Source organism: Gracilinanus agilis, chromosome 6 (genome assembly GCF_016433145.1).
Source record: "Gracilinanus agilis isolate LMUSP501 chromosome 6, AgileGrace, whole genome shotgun sequence".
Lineage (NCBI taxonomy): Eukaryota > Metazoa > Chordata > Mammalia > Didelphimorphia > Didelphidae > Gracilinanus > Gracilinanus agilis.
In genome coordinates, this window is record NC_058135.1 from 165,494,948 (window position 1) to 165,519,645 (window position 24,698).

General features: G+C 37.4%; 1 protein-coding gene across 1 annotated transcript in view; it reads left to right on the forward strand.

Annotated features, from left to right (window-relative positions):
• USP46 (ubiquitin specific peptidase 46) overlaps positions 1-22,347 on the forward strand; it is a 46,595-nt gene extending 24,248 nt beyond the window's left edge. The window contains exons 5-9 of the mRNA XM_044681732.1: positions 3,476-3,552; positions 12,442-12,525; positions 15,439-15,636; positions 17,366-17,444; positions 20,421-22,347. Coding sequence (XP_044537667.1) covers positions 3,476-3,552; positions 12,442-12,525; positions 15,439-15,636; positions 17,366-17,444; positions 20,421-20,522 — 540 coding nt within the window. The 3' untranslated portion in view covers positions 20,523-22,347. The remainder of the gene's footprint in view (positions 1-3,475; positions 3,553-12,441; positions 12,526-15,438; positions 15,637-17,365; positions 17,445-20,420) is intronic.
• Positions 22,348-24,698: the final 2,351 nt, after the last annotated feature.

Consider the following 24,698-nt stretch of genomic DNA (forward strand, 5'->3'; position numbering starts at 1 on the left):
TTTCCCAATTACATGAAGATATTTTAATACTGATCTTTTAAAATTTTGAATAGTAAATTCTCTCCCTCCCTCCTGCTCCTCCCCTTCCCCTTGAGAAGGCAAGTAACACAACACTGATTATCATATTGAGACTTATTTCCATATTAGTCATATTGCAAAAGGAAACACATACACACACAAGAAAAATAAAGGAAAAGAAATATGCTTCAATCTGCACTCAGAGTTCATCAGTTCTCTTTCTGGAGATGGATAACATTTTTCATCATGAGACCCTTAGAATTGTCTTGGATCCTTGTAGCTAAGTCTTTCACAGCTGATCTCATTACGATATTACTGGCAGTATATACAATGTTCTCTTAGTTCTATTCACTTTACATAAGACTTCAATTCATATGAGACTTCCAAGGTTATTGAAACCTTCCTGCTCATCATTTCTTAGAGCACATTAGTATTCCATCACAATTATACTACAACTTAGTCAGCCATTCCCCAATTGGTGAGTGATCCCTCAATTTCCAATTCTTTGCTACCACAAAAAGAGGTCTTGTAAATATTTTTGTGCAGATCTTTTTTCCCTTTTCTTTGATCTTAAAGAGATACAGACCTAGTCGTTGTATTTCTGGGTCAAAGGGTATGCAGTTTTTATAGCTTTGGGGAGTGGTTCCAATACAATGATAACTAGTGGGGGTGGTTGGAGTCAATAAGTATGCTTTTTAAGAATGGAGGCATAGATGGAAGACATAGGCATGTTTGCTTGGTAGCAGAGAAGCAGGACATAGAGATTAAAGGTTAGTGAGGGAGTGGGGATGATAAAGAAGGCAGTCTGCTGGAGAAGATGGGATGGAACAGGACAACAGATTTGCCTTGGCAAAGAGAAGGGCCATATTTTCATGTGAGGCAGGGATAAAGGAGGAGATAGTAAAAGAAGACGCCTGCGTGCTATAAGATGAGGAGGAGGGAAAACAGAGTTCCTGGTGAATGCCCTCAAAGTTTTTTTTGTAGAGTCTGAAGCCTGAGAACCTTTGGGGAAATTTTTGTTCCAGATTGTTCTCTAGAATAGTTGGACCAGTCCTCAACTCCACCATCTTTGTATGAATGGCCCTATTTTTCTCTATTCCCTCTAGCATTTTTCATTTTCCTTTTCTGTCATGTTAGCCAATCTTATAGATTTGGGGTTGTATCTCAGAATTGTTTTAATTTACCTTTCTCTAAACCAGTGATGGGCAAACTTTTTAAAGAGGGGGCCAAAGGAAAGGAAATACTCATCTGTCAGTCTGTTTCTAAGGCAACTCTTTTGAAGTTTCATTGAATTGTACCCTACTCCTCGTATTCATCAGATTAGGAATAATGTCTTAAGGACAGATAGAACATTTCTGGGAGCTGCATCTGACCCTCCAGCTATAGTTTGCCCATCACTGCTCTAAACAATAGTGATATAGAGCTTTTTATGTAACTATTTGATTCCTCCTTCTGAAATTCCTGTCCTTTTTAAAAATTTTATTTATTTAGAATATTTTTCCACGGTTACATGATACATATTCTTTCCCTCTCCTCTTCCCTCCCCACTCTCGTAGCTGAGGAGCAATTTCACTGGGTTATACATGTATCATTGTCTAAAACCTATTTCCATATTATTAATATTTGCAGTAGAGTGATCATTTAAAGCCAACATCCCAAATCATATACCCGTTGAACTGCATGATTGATCATATGTTTGAAATTCCTATCCTTTGATAATTTTTCAATTGGAGAATGGCTCATATTTTTTTTAAATTTGGCTGAGTTCCTTATCTATTTGAGAAATGATACCTTCATCTGAGAAACTTACTATAAATTTTTTTGCCCAAATCCCTTTCTAATTTTGGCTGTATTAGTTTTGTTTTTGCAAAATCTGTTTTTTTAACCTTTACTTTCTGTTTTAGAATTGATACTAAGTATCATTTCCAAGGCAGAAAAGCAGTAAGGGATAGGCAGTTGAGATGAAGTGATTTGCTCGGGGTCACACAGCTAGGAAGTATCTGAGGTCACATTTGAACCCAGGATCTCCTGTCTCCAGGACTGACACTCTTTCCACTGAACCACCTGACTGCCCCTTTGCAAAGCCTTTTTAATTTCATGTAACCAAAATTATCCATTTTACTTCTTGTAATTCTCTCTTACCTCTTGTTTGGTCATCTGACGGGTAACTTTTTCCATGCTCTCCTAATATACTTATGAAGTCATCCTTTATTTCTAAATCCATTTTAACCTTATTTTGATAGACAATGTGAGATGTTGAGTTATGCCTAGTTTCTGCCAACCTACTTTTTAGTTTTCCCAGCAATTTTTATTAGATGGAGAATTCTTGCTCCAAAAGCTGGGATCTTTGGGTTTATCAAACCTTAGATTACTGTGGTCATTTACTACTGTGTTTTGTGTATCTAATCTATTCTACTCATCATCCCCTCTATATCTTAGCCATCACTGGATTGTTTTCAGGATTACTACTTTATAATATAGTTTGACCCCCCAAATGGAGTCTTTAAGAGTTGAACTTAAATGATTAAACAACAACAACCATATAGTTTGAAATCTGGTTCAAAAGACAATTGGGAAGTGCTTCTTTTTAATCAGCACTGAAAAGGGAGACCAAAAATGCAGGTTAATAGGAAGAGGCTAGGTCTCAATGAATGTCCCAAGATTCTTCTATCATAATAATAACAATAATAATAATAGCTGGAGGTTTGCAAAATGCTTTGCATAGTTATCTTATTTGATCCTTAAAACAGTCCTTTGAGGTATTATTACAATTTACAGATGAGGAAACTGAGGCACAAAGAAGTGAAAGTATTTGTCTAAGCTCACACATCTTGTAACTTTTTAGAAAGGACTCTTATTTCATGTAATACTGACTCCAAGATCAGCTCTTTATCCACCACGGCAAACTGCCTTTATAATTTAACAAGTTCTTTGTACTTTGTGTACAAATCTTATTTCCCCAGTAGATCAGAAACTCCTTGAGAATAGAGACTCATTTTCATTTTTGTATTCCCAGTACCCGCCACATAGTAGGCACTTAATAAAAGTTGAGTTCAAAATCATTGCGGGAGAGGTGTGTCTCTAAATCCCCTTGTTCTCCATTTTATCTCTTACCGACTTCTGGTTTCTCTGTCATTTTAGTACTTTTCTGTCACCTCCATGTGAGCTTGAACAGGGAAAGCAAAAGGAGTTTGTTGGAGTTAGAAATTCTGCATTAAGGCTGGGGTACAGAAGAGGTTTAAACCTTTGGGTGAAAGGAAAATTTGAGATTTCTCTGCAGAGTGTTTTGGTTTTGTTTTTTTTTTTTTCCCTTATGCTAAACTTTTAATGCCTTTAAGACTTGGTCCAGGTTATTTTGGCAGTTATATTTGTGGCTAAGTGCAAGTAAAATATGATTATTGAAACTTTGGCCATTACATAGCCTCGGACCTAATGTAATTTTTTTTTCTTTCTGCAGGTTAGTAGCAAAGATGAAGATTTTCTTGACCTTTCTGTTGATGTGGAACAGAATACATCAATCACACACTGTCTAAGGCAAGTGGACTGTGTCGTGCCCCTATTTATTTCTTTTAGGTCAATTTAGTGATACACAAATACAAAAAGCCCAAGTTTCCTTCCCTTTTTTCAAAAGATGTTTCTATGCCACTCATTTGAAATCTGTCATTTCATTACCTTCTCCCCCTCCTGGAAGGGATTGGAAGTAAACAAGAGCAGGCATTGAGAGAAGAGACTTTTAGAGAGAAAAGGCAAGAGAACAGTTTAGAAATGTTTTTAAAGTTTTAGATGTTTGATATTCTGTTTAATCTCTTAAGCATGAAGTATGTGCATTTTGCTTATATCAATCATACTTGTGTAAAATATATTAGCTTTGTGGAAAGAAGGGAAAGAGAAGAGGATAGAAAAAAATGAAGGGAAGAAGGGAAAATTTTAGCTCTTTCTATGTATCAAACTCTGTGCTAAGTATTGGGGATAAAAGAATGAACAAAAAGCAAGTCCCTTTCCTCAAAGAATTTCAATCCTAATGGGGAGAGACTACATATAAGAGGCAGCTGAAAAGCCTGGGAGAGGATGAATCTGGAAGGTATCCAGAGCAGGGAAGTCCAGAGAAAGTCAAGAATTGGACACAGAGTGGAATGAAGTCAGACTGGCCTGGGCCTCTACAAAATGGAGGCTCCTCGAAGAACTCTCCAATGAGAGAAGGCAGGGTTGATGTTCTAGAGGGATATTTCAGGGTGGTGAGCTGGATGAGGGAGTGGTTGGCTGTTCCAGGGCAAGGAGGTCCTAGGTGCTGAGGAAAGTTCTAAGATAAGTCTGAAGTAGAAGGGGCATAGTTTAAAAATTTTAATTTAGTTAACTTTTTAAAAATAAGCTTTTTTATGGTATTATTTTTTGGTGGGGGAGATTGGGTCTCTGGGTGTCACCGAGACTGGAAAAATAGTAGCCTGAGCTGATTGGTTGCTGGTTGGTGGGGAAGCTTTGATGCACTCCATTTCTGACCTCTGATAGTTTGCCTCTCATGATGCAACCTGGCTTCCCTCCCCACACTTCTGCCAACTCCCAGAGTTCACCATATTGGTGTCATACTTAGTTCAAACACTTGATTGGCCATGCCCCTGTAGCTGTTCAGAACTCCTGAGCTCAAGACATCCATCAGGCTCAGCCTCCTCAGTAGCAGGGAATATAGATGTATACCCCCATACTTTCAAGTTCCCTTTTACTTTTGGAACCTCAACTCTAGAGATAGACTTACTCTGGGAATTTTCTTCTCTTTCTAACTCTCAGCATTTAATAGGAACAGTTTCTGGAAGGGATCTCATTGAGATTAAAGGAAACAAGGGACTCAGAGTTTATTACTTGCCTAAGGTTACAAAAAGAATGCTAACTAGGAGGAACTAGAACTACATCATCAAAGGATTTTTAATAGCATTTTTGTTTTTTACAAAATTGTATTTGATCTTTCATTTTACCATTTTTATTATAAAGATATTTTATTATAAAGATATTTACCAATTACATATAATAATGAATGAAACATAAGTTTTCTGAAATGATCCAAATTGTCTCCTTCCCTTCTTCCCTCCCCACTTCTGGAGCTGACAAGCAATTTGATCTGAGTTATACATGTTTTATCATGCAAAATGCATTTGCATATTGAACATTTTTATAAGGGAATAATCACATAAAACCAAAAACCCAAATACACTACAGTGAAACATTGTATGCTTTCTATCTGCATTCTGATTCCAGCAGTTCTAGAATTGTATTTTAGATTGTTACAAGGTGAAACCATTCAAGAAAAGAAAGCTTGATGCAGATAGGAAGGTGAGGAGATACTATTGATGGAAATCAGCAAGCCTCAACCACAGTTTCTCCTTTAACTAAGGGTCCAGATTAGTTAGAACTTCTCCTCTAGGGGAGGTTTATGCAAGAAAACAAAGGTTGGTGTCCTGCACTAAAGGCAATAGGAACCACTTCTGGGATCAGATAGAAAGAGGCCCCAACCTGGCTCCAGGGGACGCCAGTTAAACTGGGAAAACCACAATGCTGCTTCTCTAAATACCTTAAGTTAAAGAGAACAGTGCTATTCTGACAGCTTTTGGACCTTTGGTCCAATTTTAGTTTTTTCCTTTATTTTGAGTCACTTTGGGGTCCCTGAACTTTTCTTAAGGAGGAAGTAATAAGAGCTGACATTTTTATAGCATATTCAGATTTATAATGTGTTCTCATTTGATCCTCACACCAACTCATGCTAAAGTTCTAAAAATATTACTAATCTGATTTAATAATTGTAAGGTATTATCCCCATTTTAAAGATAATAAACAGAGGCTGAGGCTTTAAATGACTTGTCCGTGGTCACACAGGTGGTAGGTGTTGGAAGTGGGATTTGAAACCAGTTTTCTTTTGACTGCAAGCTCAATTCTTTTTCCACTAACTTTTGCCTTTTGTGACTTTTCCTTATGAGTAACTAAACTTAAATTTAATTCACTTGAGGGCCTGCCATGTGCCTTCTGGGCAACTAAGTGGCATAATGGATAGAGTGACAGATCTGAAGTCAGGAAGACTCATCTTCATGAATTTTAATCCCGCCTCAGATACTTACTGATTATGTCACTCCATGCAAATTGCTTAACTTGTTTTGCCTCAGTTTCCTCATACCTTTAAAATGAACGGGAGAAGGCAATGGCAAACCACCCCCCATATCTTTGCCAAGAAAACTTCAAATGTGGTCACGAAGAGCTGGACATGACTGAAATGACTGTAGAAATCAATGAACATGTGCCTTCTGTCACCGTGCGAGGCACCCCTGAGACTGAGGGACGATGTGAGGGAAGATGTACATAGATCCTAAGGAGAGTGAGGGAAATGCAGAGGGGAAGTCTGGACGAGTTGCTCTGAGGCATAGGAAGGAAAGCCTAGTTTCCCCTGGTGGTTAGAAGACAGACTTGGAAGACTAGAGGAGAAAGTAACACCTGAGTTGGGTCTTGAAGGATGGGAGAGAATTCACCGTGGGAAGAGAGAGAGGACTGGATGGGCAAAGGCGTGATGATGAAGGAGAGCCAAATGAAGTTAGGCAACAGAGAATTTGTTGAATCAACTCACAGATCCTGCCCTCAGAAGAGTTTTCAATCTATATAAGTAACCTATCAGGCAGAATGTACTAATTCTGAAGGAAAGGTCCCATATGCTATAAAAAAATGTCACCCTGGATAGATCACTTTCTGCAGGAGGGGAGCTTCTGAGTTGGACTTTGAAAGAGGGGAGCGACTCCAACAGATGGGCCTAGAAAGAGACTGGGAAATCTATTGCAAACGTAGCACATTGCTTGGCACATAGTAGGCATTTAATAAATGCGTGTTGACTGACTCATCAGCCTACAAAGGGAACTAAAAGAACAAAGTCACAGAGATTTGGTTGACACAAGCAGTTTGTGTCAACCTGTGGGTAGGGAATACTGTGGAATAAAGCTAGATGGGAAGATTGGAAGGTCTTGAATGCCTGGTTAAGAAGTAGTACACCTGATGATTACCAGGAGCTTAGGGAAGGTTTTGTCATGCAGATGTCCAGGAAAGAAGGATTCTGCCAACTGGGCTCTCCCCCACCTCCCCCAAGGAATTCGTGTGAACTATGGAAAGGGGCAGGGCATAGCTATGGCAGCCTATTTGATAATAGTCTAGATAAGGTTTTGTGATCTAAAAAAATTCTGAACTAAACAAACACCAAATAGAATGATCATTTCCATGCGTGAAATAGAACAGAAAAAGAGAATTAGCACATGAACTTGTGAATCCGCTTATAGATTGCTTTTCCTTTTAAATATAAAATAATTCAGCAGGCACTTTCAAAAATGACCTGCTTATCTGTTTTTCCTTCTGGTCCTCTTTCTGTTCTCTTCTTGTCTATATTTTCCCCCTAGCATGCCTTCTGTTCTCCTCTGTACATTTTATATGTTAAATTTTTTTCCATTGAATTAGCATTTATTTTATCTCCGACATAAACTCTCCCACTGGAAAAAAGAAAAACGAAAAACAAAAGTCTGGTAACGAATATGCATAGGCAGGCAAAACAAATTCAAGGATTGGCCACGTACCAAAATGTATATTTCATTCTGCACCGTGAATCCTTTCCCTCTCTGTAAGGAAGCAGGCAGTATGGTTCTTCATTAATCCTTTGGAATTGTGGTTGATTATTGTATTCATTGATAAGAGTTCTTAATTTTTCTGGAGTGTGTTTCTACAAGGTTGTTATTTTATAAAGTGGTCTCCTGTTTCTTGTATTAGTTCATTTTTTAGGAAAATTCAAATATCTTAAAATTTAATCTATTTTTTATTTCTTATATAGTTTAAAAAATTCTTGAATCCTTTTTTTTGAGGACTGTATAGCTAGCCTTCTTTTCCCTCCCACCCCTCCTGCAAAAGTAAAAACAAAACCTTTGTAATAAATATTAGTCAAATAGAATAATATCCTCTATTGCCTATGTCCCCAAATATCTCTATGCATTCTGAGCTCATCACTTCTTTCTAAGGAGGTTGATAGCATATTTGATCATCAGTGTGTGCTCAGGCATCTTAACTGATCATTGCATCAAACCCAGTTATTAAGTCTTTCAAGCTGTTTTTCTTTACAATGTTATTATTGTTCTCTAGGTTATGTTTACTTCATTTGGCATCTGTTCAAATAAGTCTTCCCCTGTTTCTTTGAACTCTCCTCATTTCTTGAGAGTGCCATAAAATAATATTCCCATATCACAATTTGTTTGGCCACTCCAATTGATGAGTACTCCCTTAGCTTCCAGTTCTTTGCTATAATTACAATAAAATAAACTGCTGGAAACATTTTTATACTTAGGTACAAGGAATAGTTCCTTTCCTCTCTTTTTGATTTTCTTAGGGTAGTGACCTAGTAGCAATATTGCTTGGTCATGGTTTAATGCTCAGGAGCACACAATTCCATTTCGTTATGACTTTGTCAATAGCAGATCTCCTAGAGAGAAGACAATTCTCAGACAGAGAAACGTGATTCTTGTACATTCTTTCCACTTTGTTCTTGCAAAATGTATCTATGCCCCCTGTTGGTCAGCTGTGCTTGAGAGAAGGGCTTGTAACATCTGGAACTGTTAAAACTTACTACATGTTCAAGTGGGTTACTGTGGAATATTTTCTGAATGCCTTTAAAAATAGCTCAGATTCCCATCTGTCTGGGGTGGTTGAGGCCAGTGAATCAACTCTGAAATCTTTCCTTTCCCCACAACTTTGTTCTTTCCGCCAAGGAATTTGATCATGTTTTTTATGCCCCGTTTTTACCAGTAAACAATCAAACCTACCTGTTCCTTCATAGATACATGCTTTCACAAGCCTCTAGAATTAGACCTTTGGCAATTTTAGAACCAAACATAAGGGCTCGAGGGAAGCATTTGAGGCAGTGTGATCAGTTAGAAAATCTTGTGGTCTGTAGAAAATGTGGTCAGATTAGAGAAAGTCTGACTGGAGTCAGAAGATTTGGATTCAATTCCTGCTTCTTAGTGTCTGACATTGGGCCAGGCAGTTCATCTAGGAGAGCCTTGCTTCTCTCAGCTACAAAATAAAGCAGTTGGATTAGGTGACCTCTAATAATATCCCTTTCTGAAGGTGCTAAATCTATCTCTGTTCCTAAAATCCTTCAGGAGGAGGAGTCAGGAAGTAAACTGGAAATTCCCAGTTCATCCTCCATATAGTGTGGCCACCAAACTACTGAAGAACTCTACAAATTTCTTGGCACTTTCCACACAGCCCCACTTGAAAGAGATTAGCTTTAAGCTAGATGGGGAGACATTTCGGTTTTGTGTTTTATTTCCACTCATTTTTTGGAGTTTATTGAGACTTCTTTATATAAGGAACTTGAAAAGTCTGCCTTGTTATTATCATATCCATACCTTTTCTAAACTGATAATCTCATGATTAAAAAAAATCAGTATAAAAATAAACAAGAAATTTTTAGAAAATCAATATGTGGAGTTGGAGCTCATCTGTTCTCCACAGTATTTAAAATAGCTCATTTTGGCAATGCTTTCATAGACCATTCTTCATTAAGGATTAGGGAGTGGTATAGAGGGACAGGCTTGGGGATGAGAGGTCCCAGGTTCAAATCTGGCCTCAGATAGTTCCTAGCTCTGTGACCTTGGGCAAGCCACTTAACCTCGATTATCTATCCCTTACTGTTCTTCTGCCTTGAAACTGGTACTTATTATTGATTCTAAAATAGAAGGTAAGAGTTTAGGGGGAAAAAAGAAGCAAGGAGCTTTTTATTCCTTATTGGTCACCCTCCTAGCTAATATTTTTTGGGAAGCACTAATAGATACTGTGGAATGAAGGCTCCTAAATATATTTGGTCTTATTCATTCATTCTTTTTTTTTTTCAAAAAACCATGTGTTGTTCTTCTTAAGTGTTTAGCCAGGCATGGAAGGCTAGATTGTCTGGGGGAAGAGGAATGAAGGGGAAAGACATAGATGGAACAAAAGAGTTTTCATAGTTCCAGAGGTGATCATTATAGACTCAAGGAATACAAGATGACAAGTCCCATTCGGTGACAGAGAACAGAAAAAGGATTGTATGTGAAATTATAAATCTCTTTTTTTATAGCTTGCTTTTCCTTTTAAATACATAATCAATTATACATGTCATTTTTAAAGCTGTCTCACCTTTTTAAATTTTTCTTCTGGCTTTTTTTTCAATTAATAAGCATTTATTTTCTCTCCTTTTTACCTCTTTTCATAATTAGTACTCTGGAATAATAGATCAGAGTTCCTAAATCATTCAAAGTTGTTCAATTTTACAAGATTGCTGTTATTTTATAAATTGTACCCTTCAAATAATGATTACTTACACAATTTTTCAAAAGTAATTCATAAAGAAAGCTTGCAGAGCATTTTCTTCTATTTCATCAGGCTTCAGAACAATCCACTGAGGTATTTATTAGCCTCTTTTTACATAGAGGGAAACTGAGACCCAGAGAGATTAAGTGAGGTGGCCATTGGTATTTTTAAACTCAGGACTTCCTGATTCTGAATCAATCACTTTGCAAACCATAAGCAACAAGTCTCACAAACCTTCTGATAGCTGCTTTCCATAAGTGGCTTCATTATTTGCAGTACATGTTCTGTGTGCTGTGTTCAGTAGGCAGAAGGTATTTTAACTGAAGAGTGGAATCAAGAGATGAGACTTAATAACTGGATGATCCAAGGATAGCCTCGATCTTAATTGTTCTGGACTTTGGTTTCCTTATTTTAAAATAGGGCTAAAAATACTCTCATTAATTTCCTCACAGCGTTGTTGTGAGGGGAGTAATGTTTAAATCAGAAAGTGCTCAAAAATATGAATTTTATTAGATTAATACTATATAATATGCCCCAGATTTTGAACAGATTGTAAAATGAACAGAGATGTCTAGACCAGATTGGGAAACCATATTATTCTTGCCCTGGCACTTTCTACCTTGCCGAGAGGCGGTATTCAGAAAGTTTATTTGTAAGTTGTTTGGTTCGACTTGTAGCACCTTTTGCACCTGAAACATTGCATTAAATATTTAGGTCACAAAAGCATATTTAATCTAGAATATAGCAGAACTATGTTACTAGTGGCATTGGTCTCTCCTGAAGTCTGGGTTCCAGAAGCGAGGATCCAGGTGGGTAGTCCTAAATATCTCTTTTCTCCACTTCCCTACCCACAAACAAGGAATACACAGAAAAGGAGTGGTGGGAGGGATGGGAGAAAGGCAGCAGAAGCTGAAGGTATATATGATGTTCTGCATCTGTAGTCCCCAAGCCTTGCAGGAAAAGGAGGCAGGGAGGGAGAGCATTTGTCTCTTCTTCGGTAATCCAAAGACGGGAATCCAACTTGATCTTTACAGTTTTGCAGTATTCAGCTTTGTTCTTCTACCCAATTTGTTGTTGTCATGGATAAGAGCTCTGGGTGTGAAGTCAGGAAGATCTAAGTTCAAATCTAGGCTCAGACATTTTTACTAAACTGTCTGACCCTGAGCAAATCTGTTTGTCTCCATTTCCTCTTCTGCAAATGGGAATAATAATAGCACCTCCCTCCCAGGGTTGTCTTGAGGATCAAATGAGATGATCACTGTAAAATGTTTAGCACCATGCCTATCCTACAGTATATAAATGTTAACTATTATTACTATTATTATGTATGATGTTTTTCTGGCTTGACTTACTTCCCTTTGACATCATCAATTCATACAAAGTGAAGCATTATCTCTAAAAATGTTTTTCTTTTTTATTTTGATCTTAACGAACATGAACATTTTAATAAAATTAAAAAAGAAAGGTAGGTTCCATATGACACTGCGGCATTCTCTTGTGGATGATTTTAAGAGAGTATATTAAATTTAACGTGATAGTAACAAGATCTCCATGTTTGTGTCTTCTTAAAGATGCTAAATAGTATTGTCAGTAGCCTCAAAATAACTGTCCCAGTAATTCACATAATGACTTAAGAACTGTTTTAAGGAGCTTTGAAAACAGAAGCCTGGAGAAGGCATACCAAGTAGCACAGGAATATTATTCTTATGTATCTGTTTGATCTTCCATTATATGTCCAATCTGTTGATCAATGAAGTTTTCTGTACCAACTTGGGCTTGTAGCTCTGGGACCATTCAATTATTCCTTGTTTGAAATTTTTCTTTCTGGTGAAATTAAAGCCAAAACAATGGAAGTACCTGTTCTCTGAACATTATCTCCAGACTTCAAATGAAAGAAGTCAGAGTCTTCAACTTTTTATTTTTGTCAAAAGTCGGCTGCTTTTCTTTGTTTTGCATTCAGATGACAAATGTGTGCTACAAAGAATTTTGCAGCGCAACATAGGAAATGTCTTTGGTCAAGTAAACAAAATATATTCTGGTTCCTTTTAAAAATGAGATTATGTTTCTCTACAGAGACTTCAGTAACACTGAGACCCTGTGTAGTGAACAGAAATACTACTGTGAAACTTGCTGCAGTAAACAGGAGGCCCAGAAAAGGTGAGTAGAAAATTCAGATGTACATTAGAGACAGAGGATGTGGGTCCTCATCCAATACAGACTGGGAATGGTGTGCCGGAGTGGGAAGGGAGCAGGGAACCCACATCCTTAGACATGGAGGTGGTAGGTGGCAGGGTTTGGAGAATTTCAAATTTAGAAGTGATTTGAAAGTCACTTATACCAATTTCTGCCTGATGCAGAAAACCCTTCTATAATATTCTCAACAAATGGAGATGTCGAACTTCTGTTTGGCTTTTTTCTTTGAGAGAAGCCCCAAACATCCTGCCCCATTTTTGTAAAGCTCTAATTATTAGAAAATTCTTTCTTATGTTGAGCCAAAGTCTTCTTCTATATAATGCTTAACTATTGATCCTGTACTTCCCCTCTTGAACATTTTAGAATGTTTGATCCCATTTCAGCATGACAGCCCTTCAAACGTTTCAAGTGAGTTTCAAACTCACCCCACACTCCCTACTCAAATCTTTTCTCCAGGTTTACCGCCCCATTTTCTTCAACCAATCACATTCTTGCATGGTTACAGAGTAGTTTTAAGTCGCCTTTCTCTGAATATATCTTGCAAAAATGTGGTGCTCAGAAATGGTCTGAGCAATTGGATTATTATGTCTCTTTTTCTGGACACTGTAAATGCTGAGTAAGATCATTAAGTCCTACTCCGATCTCTCATCCTGGCTTGGAAGCAACCCTGACCCCTCAGAGTCAGGCAGTTTCTAACAAGCCAGTGAGTCCATTGAGCGTCCAATGTCAAAGGATGCGCCTTATGATATTTAGAGGCAGCTGCCATGTCACATTCTCTACTTTTGTGGAACTTGTAGTCAATGAAAATCCTTGGGTCTTTCTAACATGACCTTCTGTCAAGCCATTTCTTCCCACTGAAGGTAACCATTCTATTCTCTATATCTTTGGTACCCAAGACCTTATCCCACACTTGAATACTTCAGGCATCTGGGAATTTATAAGTCTGAGTATTTACTCCAGTAATGCAGACTGCAAACCCACTGTGACTTAGTAGATGGTCCTTGAGAGTTGTTACCTGAATATTCACGACCTTGCTGCCAACCGGGTGATGAACCTCTGCAAACTTACCTAAAGTAGACCTTGGATAGCAATGTACAGTTCTTTACGTGGCTTGTACTTGAAACCTTTACAGCTTTTTAGAATTTTCTAGAGGTTCTGCTCCATAACTTTGGAAACCAGTGGTCATCTGGACACCATGATGAGGCATAAGAAGAGGACTTTATTACAGATACTATTTCTTTCTCTATTAAAAATATCATATTTAAATCAGCATGATAGGCAAGTAAGTGAGAAATAAGAGAAATACTTTGATGTCCTTCACATTTTGTGCAGTCATATGCAGGTCTAATTTGTAGTTTGTCATCAGTCCCTCCACTTCCTTACTTCTTATTCACTTCTCAGCTCCTTGCAAGTTAACTTTGAATTCCACTGTTTGACCAATGCTTTTCTTTCTGAGGTTACTAATAATCCCTTAGTTGCCAAATTCGTGACTTTTTCTCACTCATCCTGTTTTTCACTGTTGACTACCCACTACTGGATAATCTTTTTACTTTGAGTTTTTATTACACTGTTCTCTCCCACCTGTGTGAACAGTTCTATTAGATCTCCTTTTCTGTATCATCATTTACATTACAAATCTCATGTACCAATTAGTTGAACTCATGGGAGATCATGAAGTTACTAAGAGAAGAGAGCCCAGAACCAATTCCTAGAACGTACTCTCACTTAATGGTTGGGAGATAGATAGATGATGGTCCAGCAAAAGAGACTAGGTCAGATAGTATTCAAGTAGGTCAGGTAGAATAAGAACTGAGAAATAAGAGATTTTTAACTGAATGAGTTGGAGAATTTCTTGAACTTTCCACTTTATTTTGCTATGACAGGTGAAAATGTTACTTATCCAGGTTTGGTTTATCCAAACTAGTTTTGTCATGGCACATTTTGGACCTCTATATTCGTTTCTTCTTCCATTACTTCTGGTTCATCTACAAAACCTTTAGTTGGTATATTACTTGAGCACCCAAGTGATTTTTACTATTATCCTGAGAAAATAATAACTTAGAAAGCAAATTCTGCCAGAGCCACATTAGTGCCATTAGAGGCATACCCTCTTTTAACTCTAGGGTAGAAACAAGACTCACTCTTCCAGTTGGCCTAGTTTCAGTCTTCATCACTGACATTGCCAGCACAATACATACTAAGACTTCATTAAAAGGAAACTAGCACTGGTTATTATTTTAGGGAGATATATAATTTATTTGAGACAGTTGGAGCCTCCTTTATTCTCTCAACTCTTCTTGCCCCAGCCTCGAGGAGGGAGGCATTAGAATGCAATGAAAAAGAACCATGGATTTGAAATGAAAGGACCTGGGTTTCATTACCTGTGTGACCTGGGGCAAGTCGCTTCACCAAACTGGGTCTCAGTTTCCTCAACTGTAAAATAAGGAGGTTAAGTAGATGCCTTCTAAGACCTCTAAGTCTATGATCTTATTTTGGCCATGCCTTCTCTAGAGCAGAACATATGACTCTCTCCTTTAATTCAATTATTCTGATCTGTTGTGGGCAGGGAAACCAGATAACTAAGTCTGTAAGACCTGAATCCTGAATGGGTCCTGTTTATTAAGGTTGTGAATTATATTTAATGAACAGATTGTGCCAACCGTCTTGGCTGCTCGGAGGATTCTTTTCAGCCATGTTCTAGATAGTTGCGGTGATATCTAGCTAAGTGAGGTGGTATTTCATACATTTTTTATTTGAGTACCTGCTTTTTTAGGTTGCCAGGGCTATGTCTGCCCTCCTTGAGCCAGTACAGAAAATAAAATGTGCTCTTTTCCCCAAAAAAGGATGAGGCTTAACAATTTACTTATGATTTCCTAGGATGAGAGTAAAAAAGCTTCCAATGATCCTGGCATTACACCTTAAGAGGTTCAAATATATGGAACAACTCCACAGATATACGAAGCTCTCCTACCGTGTGGTGTTCCCGTTGGAGCTACGTCTGTTCAACACATCCAGTGATGCAGTGAACTTGGACCGCATGTACGACTTGGTGGCTGTAGTAGTACACTGTGGCAGGTAAAGGGCAGAATCACTGTCTGTTAAAGGTCATTATTTGTTTTTTGAAAGGCTGTTAATCCACAGTCAAGGGAAATTCTGAATGGAACTTGTAGAAAACCACTGACCAACACAGAAAAGGTTGGTTCCTGTTTTCATAGAGAGCTGTTAGATTGTGAGGAGTTTGTTCCACCAGGAAAGCCCAGTGGGCGATTACATCTTTATTCTTCAAGATAACAAAAATCTAGGAAAATTAAAAATAGTAATTCACTACTAATTTTCTTAGATAGGTTTGGTTTTAGCTCATTTTCTTTGACCTGGAAAAGTATATGCTAAAAGTATATGCTAAAAAAACATTTTAAAAGAATATGCCGTCATTTCTGGTGGTCTCATCACGAGTACAAGAATCTCAGTTTTTAGAGCATCTGCAAACAAGTAGTACAGTAAATTAATGCCAAATGAATTAATGTCAAATGAATTTAGCTAAGACACTCCCACATATGACTTGTCTAATAAATTTTTTTGACATGCTACTGACAGATGTAAGCTATACCTACATTTATATTCTCACTATAAGTGAAAAAAGACACAAAGAAATTGTCACTAAATTGAAAGACTGAGAGAAAACTGGAAAAAAAGGAAATCGTTATCACAACAAGTAGCCCCCAAACATCCTTGGCCGGCCAACATTATATGGGCTTTTCTAGCAGAGAGACATGATGCCTAAGGATGCTAACAGTTTTGAGCATTGGTTCTTCACTCAGAGTCCACAAAACCAGTTTCAGGAAGTCTGTGAACTTGGATGGGAAAAAATAATACATCTTTATTTTCACTAACCTCTAAGTGCTATTTAGCATTTTCCTTCAATTATGAATGTAGGCAGGAGATCACAGTAGTATTGGATTTCACTAGACTGGCAGAGAGGTCCATAATACAAAAAACGTAAAAGTATTCGGTAATAGAGTGTATGCTCTTCTTTAAAACATTGCAGAGGAGATCAACAGAAGACTACGAACATTATAATTTCACAAAACAGAAAAAGTGGTTGATCATGATGAACCTAGGGAGAGTTTGGAAGACAGCCAGCTTGACCAGATACTACAGAGAGTACTGAGGGTCAGAACTGGAAGGAACACAACAGAGAGACCAAAATGGAAGAGATCCATTTGTGGTTTTGTGATATATTTTCATCAACAATAACTGGGTTATTATTGAGGTCTCTTTTAGCTCTGAGATTCTATAATATTGAAAACACCAAATTTGGACTCATCATCTCAGTATTAAAGGTATTATCTGAAGGAGAAGTAATGACAGCTTCATCTTAAGATTCATACCATAACAGTTCTTTGCTAGTTACCCCATTTTCCATTAAATCTAAGTTTTTGGAAACTTCATAAATTCCTAAGGAATTGTCCTTGGCCAGTGATTTCAGTCTAGGGGGCTCCAGGAGTTAGCTGGATCATTGGTTCTCTAGAGGAATGTTATTAAAATCAAAGGTCTTTTGAAGACATCAGAGGGGACCCCTAAGTCTCATTGTACTCTCCTAGGAGGTGTATAATCCCATGTGATTTTGAACAAACCCAGGGGAAATGGAGCTTTCCAATTTAGACAGTGCATCCAAAATTAAATCAAGGCTTTTCACTTGTACAGATCTAGTAAAACCGTATAATAGTCATACAGAAATAGAAGCCTGAGACAGGAAAAAATTGTTCTTCCAATCACAACTAATTCTTTCTTCTTTTCTTTTCAGTGGACCTAATCGTGGGCATTATATTACCATTGTGAAGAGTCATGGGTTCTGGCTCCTATTTGATGATGACATTGTAGAGGTCAGTATGATGATTATTATGGTAGTGCAGTTTTTCTCTCTGTCTCTCCGTGTATGTGTATGTCTCTCCTTGCCTCTCTTCCCCCCGCCCTTGTCTCTCTCTCTCTCTTGTGTCTGTCTCTCTCTCTCTCTCTCTCTTGTGTCTGTCTGTCTGTCTGTCTGTCTGTCTGTCTGTCTGTCTCGTCTCTCTCCTCTCTTTCTGTCCCTTTTTATCTGAATTTTTCTGAAATAGGTCTTCATTTTTTTTTGTCTCCTGATAAAACTTGATTTGAAAATTCTCATATTCCTGGTCTTATAACTTTTCCCCCTCTTAAACTAAAACCGTGGCCTTAGAGGCCACAGACTAATTCAGTCTACCCGAATCACACCTTAGCATCCCATGTTCTCACATTGTCAGATTCTTCTTTCTATCTAGGGAGGGGATTTGATTGAAAGAGATTGGTAGAGCCAGGCTGGGCTCATTGAACTAAGCCATAGCAAGGAGGGGAGAATAGGACAGGTGAAAGCACAGCATATCCTTTTTCCTTCCTGAAGGTATGTCAGGTCATGAGTCTTGAGCTGGAGAATCACCACTGTTCTTGTTGCTCCATCATGCCCTGAGGGTGCCTAGGAGGCTATACCTCTTCCCCTTCACTCAATCCCAATAAGAGAATCCACGAGAAGGCACTAGGAAGCCAAAGATGCCTTTAAAGGGGCTCATCTGAAGTTATGAAAAAAGAGAAGCTGGTTCAATTTTTTAGTTTGTATTTAGACACCGTACATACCCTAGAGGAGTTGAAGGGAGATGGAAGGACCATTAGGTCCTTAGGGGAGCTGTACTACCATGCTGGGAACTAAATAGTGTTTTCAACTGATATACTCTAGGATAGAGATTCTTATCTTTGGAACTGTAGATTTCAGGGGTTTCATGAGCTTGAATGAGAAAAAGATTATGTCCTTATTTTAGCATAATGGATTTCCTCTACTTTCCTATATATTTTATTTTGGTGCACCAAAAATATTCTGAGAAAGGATTTATAATTGACAGAATGCCAAAGGGTTTCATGAGACAAAAAGAATAAGACTATTACTAAAAAATTTCTCTGAACAGTATTTTACATTTTGCTACAGAAATGACCAAATGGCAATTTGGATTTTTTGAGGATTGGAAGCCAGAATGTGGTTAGAAACAAATATGTGAATAGGAATGTTTTTAAAGTCAAGCAGAGTTTTAAAAATCTATGCTTAAATGTGACTACCTAGTGTGCTAGTTCCCATTTTCTCTCCTAATTTGGGATTTTATATCCCAGTGGATTATTATTAGAACTTCTATAATCATTGTTTAATACTGATTGTGCACATAGGCATTGTAAAGACTGCATGTTATACAGGACCCCTCTTCAGATTTAATCAGCTCTGGAGTAAAGGAAGATAGAAAATGAACCCCAATAGATGTCTTTTGAATGGCCCCAAATAGTCTATTGCATACCTCTTTTCACAAAGCAATAAAAGAACACAGCTTGACCATTTTCTGTGGCAGTTATCTGGAAGAGTTGTGTAGAATGATCCTATGCAAGGACTTCTATAATAAAGAGCATTTGGCTTTCAAACTGAGTATCTCTGAGTTTTATATTTGCAATTCAGAATGAAAATTTGAGATTTGGATAGCCAAAAAATAAAAATCAATATCCCTGGTTTTTGCAATGAATAATTAACATTAATTCAATTCTATATTCATTGAGTGACTGCTATACCCAAGAAGCACACTGCTAGGTACCATAAGGGACAGAAAAAGAGGATGGGACTTGGTTCTTACTCTGAACAAGTTAGGAGAGAGGACTTAACTACTTTAAACTTCTTACAGGAAAGCATATTAATGAAAAGGCTGAGTAAATGGAAGTTCGAGGAACCAATGACCAAATTTAACTTTTAAAAGCACTCTTTAAAACAGATTATTAGGAGATGTCCATAACATAAGAACAGTAATTTTCCAGCTGTTAGCATCATTGTTCCAAAGCTGTAACAGACTATATCAATGGAAATAATTTGATGAATAAACAGTATCTTACTGAACAGATGCTAATGACCCCTGGGATCACTGGGTAGGACATTCACTTTGATTCATTTTTCCAAAAGAAATGATGACTTTCTGATGTTAAGTTAATGTTCTCTCCCTGAGGATCCACTTGTGACCCAGCGAGGTAAAATTTCAGAATGGCAAATAAGGGTTAGGACTACTGTCTGTAGCAAAGAAACCAAAGCTAACTGACCCAAGCTACAATCCAGCTTGTGATCTTGCCCTCATTAGTATCATACAGTCAGCTATGGACGTGAGCAGTCAAGATGGTGTTCTTAAGTAGCCAAAATGCATTCTATTATAGGTCAGAACCCTTAAACTTCAAAGGTCTGTCCAAACTGTTTTTCTTGTACTAGAATTTTATCGTACTAATTATTTTTTAAGTTAAACAGACCATCTGCTGGGGTCATAGCATCTTTTTTTGTAGTTGTTGTTAATGGAAAATTTTCTTTGTAATGATTTTATTGTAAAGGGATTTTTAGGAGTAAATTACATGCTTGAGGGACATATAAATTTGAGATGATTGGGGAACATTTTAGTAGATTATTTTTCTGGACATTAACCTGGTAACCAAAAAGAGTTAATGTTGATCTTTTTGTACCCCCCCCCCACCTTCTACTATTAGAACTTAGAGATATTGAATTAGTTTTAACTTCTTGAGTTGCTGCCTATCTCTGTCATATAAAGAAACAGTCAAGTTAATTGCATGTAATCTATATCTAAACTGATAAATCATCTATTCATCATATTTTTCTGAGTATGCCTTGGCAAGTATGATATGTGTTTTTACCTTATGATGTATAATTTGTTTGTAAAATATTTGTGTTATTTTCTTCTTCCAATTGCCATTTTGAATAGTTGTGTTCATTTTAATTTTTTTCTTCCTCTTCTCTTCTATCTCCCCTTCATTCCCACTCAAAGAAAATAGATGCTCAAGCTATTGAAGAGTTCTATGGCCTGACATCCGATATATCAAAAAATTCAGAGTCTGGATATATTTTATTCTATCAATCAAGAGAATGACTTGAAGAATTACAGAACTGCTTTTAAGTGGGACAGTGGAATAGAGCCCACTCTGATCTGGCTTCTCCGCAGATTGATCACCTTCCTTCTTAATGGCCCACCAGTGACGTACCCTGAGCCTAAATAGTCTAACTGTGTTAGGCTGTTGCCCCCTTTCCCTTCACCCCTCCCATTTTGATATGCAGCACTTTTGGTTTTATTTCCGTCAGAGATAGAATTAAATGTTATCCAATTGTAGTAAGATTTACATGAATAACATTTACAGATTTTTAGGATTGAGTCAACACTATGCCATCTGCTGCCTCCCAGTGAACTAGAGTAATGTTTTCTACAAAAGGCCATCTTCTCTTTTGGGGCTTTTTACTGAACTTTGTAAATGGCTTCAGGGGTCAATTTTGACGCATTCCTCTTAATTGTGTAACTCAGAGGCTCTACCGCTCTCCATTTTTAGCTCATAAGCCAAGTTTTCTATAGAGTAGGCTTAAAGAATTGGTTAGATTTCATGCCCTCCAGGGCTGAAACTCTAGCTTTAAGTTGAAAAACTTGTAGAAGTGAGTAACCTCAATACTAAAAATAGCCTCAAAGTAGGGGAATGGGGTATAGAGCTTATTATAGTGACATTAGTGTTAGCCCTTTTGGCATTGGAACCAGCCATTGAAGTTCAAGGGCCCAACAAGGTATGGTATTAAAGGTAGGTGAAAGGAAGAAGAAGAAGAAACAGAAGAGAAGTTCTGGATGATGGGAAGGTCCTTATCTTAAAGATAAACTTAATGAAGTTTCAGTACCACAAAAATTTCCTCTTATCAGACCCTTGGGGAATATCTCACCCTACTAATCTTTTCAGGGTAATTTTTCAATTGATTCTGCGATACTTTCTACAGTAGTGGGGGTAAAACAAGCAAGTAAACACCTGGCCCCACTCCCCCAAATCATTTAGTACCGGCATAACCTGTATGTCATGGGACTAAACAGGGAATCACGTTTTTATAGTTATCCAGTCCTATTATGTGACTGTTAGTAATTTTTATTTTTCAGTTAGTTTACAGAGGCCCTGGCAAATGTCAGGGTTAATAAAGAACTGTTCCCTAGGGGGAATACTGGAAATAACTAAGTAGGAAGGAGGCAAAGTCCAAGGAAGTGTAAGTAGGGCAAGCAGAAGGAGGAAAATCAAACTGAGTGGTGGACATTTTCTTGGGTTCAATCAGCCCCTAGGCTGTTTGATGAGACAGATTTCTAAGAAAGAACCTCATCTCACACATATTTACTTTTACTTGTTTTCATTGTTTTATTCTGTATATTTATTAGAACATTGACAATTCAGTACTTTTCATTAAAAGGGTCGACTGTCTTTCTGTCATTAGCTGGTTTTGTCTTTTCCTTCTCTCTCCATCCTTTCCCTTCCCCACCTCCCCCAACACTCTTAGCAAAGATTGTTTGAAATTCTCGTTTTGGATTTCTGCATCTGTTTGGGAAGTCAATTAACTTCTCTATGTTATAGTCTACTGTGAATGTGATATTATTTTGTACCTTATGATCCATGAACTTGTAAACCTTTGGTATGATGTGGTTTGAAATGGAATTGGAAAGGTGAGCAGCCGTTTTGTATCATAAGGCGTATAGCACTTTAACGAGAGAGAAACTGGATTTCTTATCTTTGAAATACCTTGAACTGTTTATTGCTCAGAACATGACTCGGTAGTCCCACATGCTTCATTTTGTCATGGAGATGGCAAAATGTTCCACCTTCCATCAGAAGACAAAAACAGGGTGATTTCCCCCTTCCCCCTCCCCCCCCCTTGGTGAGTAAAATAAAGTTGCCTTACCTTGTTTAGAGGCAAATTCTTATTTGTGAATATTCACACCTCTCTTTTTTCCAGTGAAGTTATGCAGCAGTCACTTGCTTGGCAGGTGAATCTTGGTCTCTGATTGTGAGTGAGTGCACTTTCCAGACTGACGGGTGACTGATGGGGAGAGAATGTCTTTGTTTAATGTATCACAGATACTTGGCTATAGATTGCAAAGCTACAGAGATGTAGAGTGAATCTCTAGCTTACACAATCAGAGCTGGGAGCCTGAATGATAACTTTGGGAAGAGAAATGATTAAAGTTGTTTTAAAATAGATTTTTGAAAAGAAACATCCAATTTACTAGGAAAAGGTTTATAAACTGGTATGGAATGATGATGAGTGAAGCAATATTTAGATGTTAAACCAGAGTTATAGTCTAACCTTTATATGGTTACAAACAGCTTTTCCCAATGACTTTTACTATGATAGTTTATTTTTTTCATGCAAAGAAAGAAAAGGAAAATACAGAGTTTATGAACAGATTTCTGGTATTTGTAAGAAGATATTTTGGAAGGCATTAGAGAGATGTGGGCTAGTGCAAATAAATGATTGGGAATCAGTCAAAATTTGCCCACCATCCAAATTTGATTAGCATTTACTTTACTTTAGGTCTCTGTCTGCTCACTCTTCCTTCCCCCCACCAACCCTCTCCGCCATTTTCCCTTCATTAGTAATAAAGAGATCAGCTATATAATCTTTTTTTTTTTGTCTTTTCACTATATTTAGAGATGATATCACCCACGTGAATTTTTTTCCTTTATTCTTCCCATTATGAGAGAGTCTGAGGATGGTACAAAATAAGCAAGCCCATCTTACAAACCACCTGGAAATTTTGAGTTCAGAGGCTCAGCACGAGTCTCCAGCTTTCATCCATGTCTATTTGGCTTGCAGGGTCCTTGCAGAAATTGCTTTGCAGTCTTGTTTTTATCGGTTATATCTTTTAAAATAAGCTGCTGTATCTTGCCTTGATAAAGAAGAAATCTTTTGATTTTATTGGTTCATAGTTAAAAGTTAGAATGTGGTAGAGTGCAAGACAAGATCTTATGGTAAGATACATTTAAGAATGCACTTTGGTAGGGAGTCTGCTAGCTTTGGGTCCTGCTCTGCTCATGACATTCCTCATTTTGAGATGCTATTCAAAACAACTGAAATGAAGGAGGACTAAGGACCAGCACCAGCTGAAGGCATGTCTGAAAATGAGGCTGGCACCTCTTGGGATTTGCTAGACTGAGGCAACTGAAGATAAGATGGGAAAAAAAGATAAAAACATTCCTTGTATGTTTAATTTTATGGAGCTGCATAACTGTGAACCAAGTTCTAACTGAGGTTTAGGGTTTATTTTTAGAAACATGGATTCTTACATTTTACCACCGATGGTTTTTATCTTCAAACATGACTTTTTGTTCAACCTTGTATATTCATGTGAATTTAAATATCATGCACTAAATGTTTTGCCCTTGTTTGCTATTATGTAGCCAAGGTGTTCACAGGCACCATTCGGAATAATTTGCCCTTGTAAATGGTGTGGGTCAGGGGAAAATAGATATATTTTTTTCTTGCTCAATTTACGTTAGTAAATTGTTTTCCAGTGTTATATTAATTTATTTCTGCCTCCTGTTTCTGCATAACCGAAATAATTTACTGTATCCATGTAGTTTTCATTTGTGTTGCTAATATCTATAGTTTTAATTTTAAATAACCTGTACTTTCATTTTTTAAAATGTAACCAACCCAAGCACTTTAAGCAATAATTTCAATCGTGTGAAAGTTCAATCAGTTTAACCCCTTGCCTCTAAAATGGAGTTTGCAAAAAATAAATAAACAATCAAATAAATAAATAAATGGAAATTCTCTCTGTAGAGAACTATTTGGGGAAGTGGTCTGCACTAGTACTTCAAGTCATGCCAGTGTGAAAGGAAGTGACAGGTCACATGGACAAATGATCATTCATAATTTGATTTTGAAATGGTTGGAATTTAAAGAAAATTTGGATCATTTTTATTTCCCAGTAATGGCTGTGTTATTGTTAGAGCTGATGCATTATTACAGAGTACAGCTGCCTTTTTTTTTAACATAAAAAAGATCAACAGTGCACCTGTAACCAATGTCTATTGAACATTATATTGAGTTAACAGAATAAGGAAAGAGTTGTCAAGAGCTGGCAATTAAGAGCCAAAAATAACTGCACAACTGGGACCTACTTTGATTTTTTATGCAGAGTGATTTTCTAATGTACCTTTCAGAAATGGAATGGAACATTTCTTTTGGAAATTGGCTTTTGGAAATAATTATGTCCCATGGGCTCATGGCAGATCTAAGCTCCTGCTTT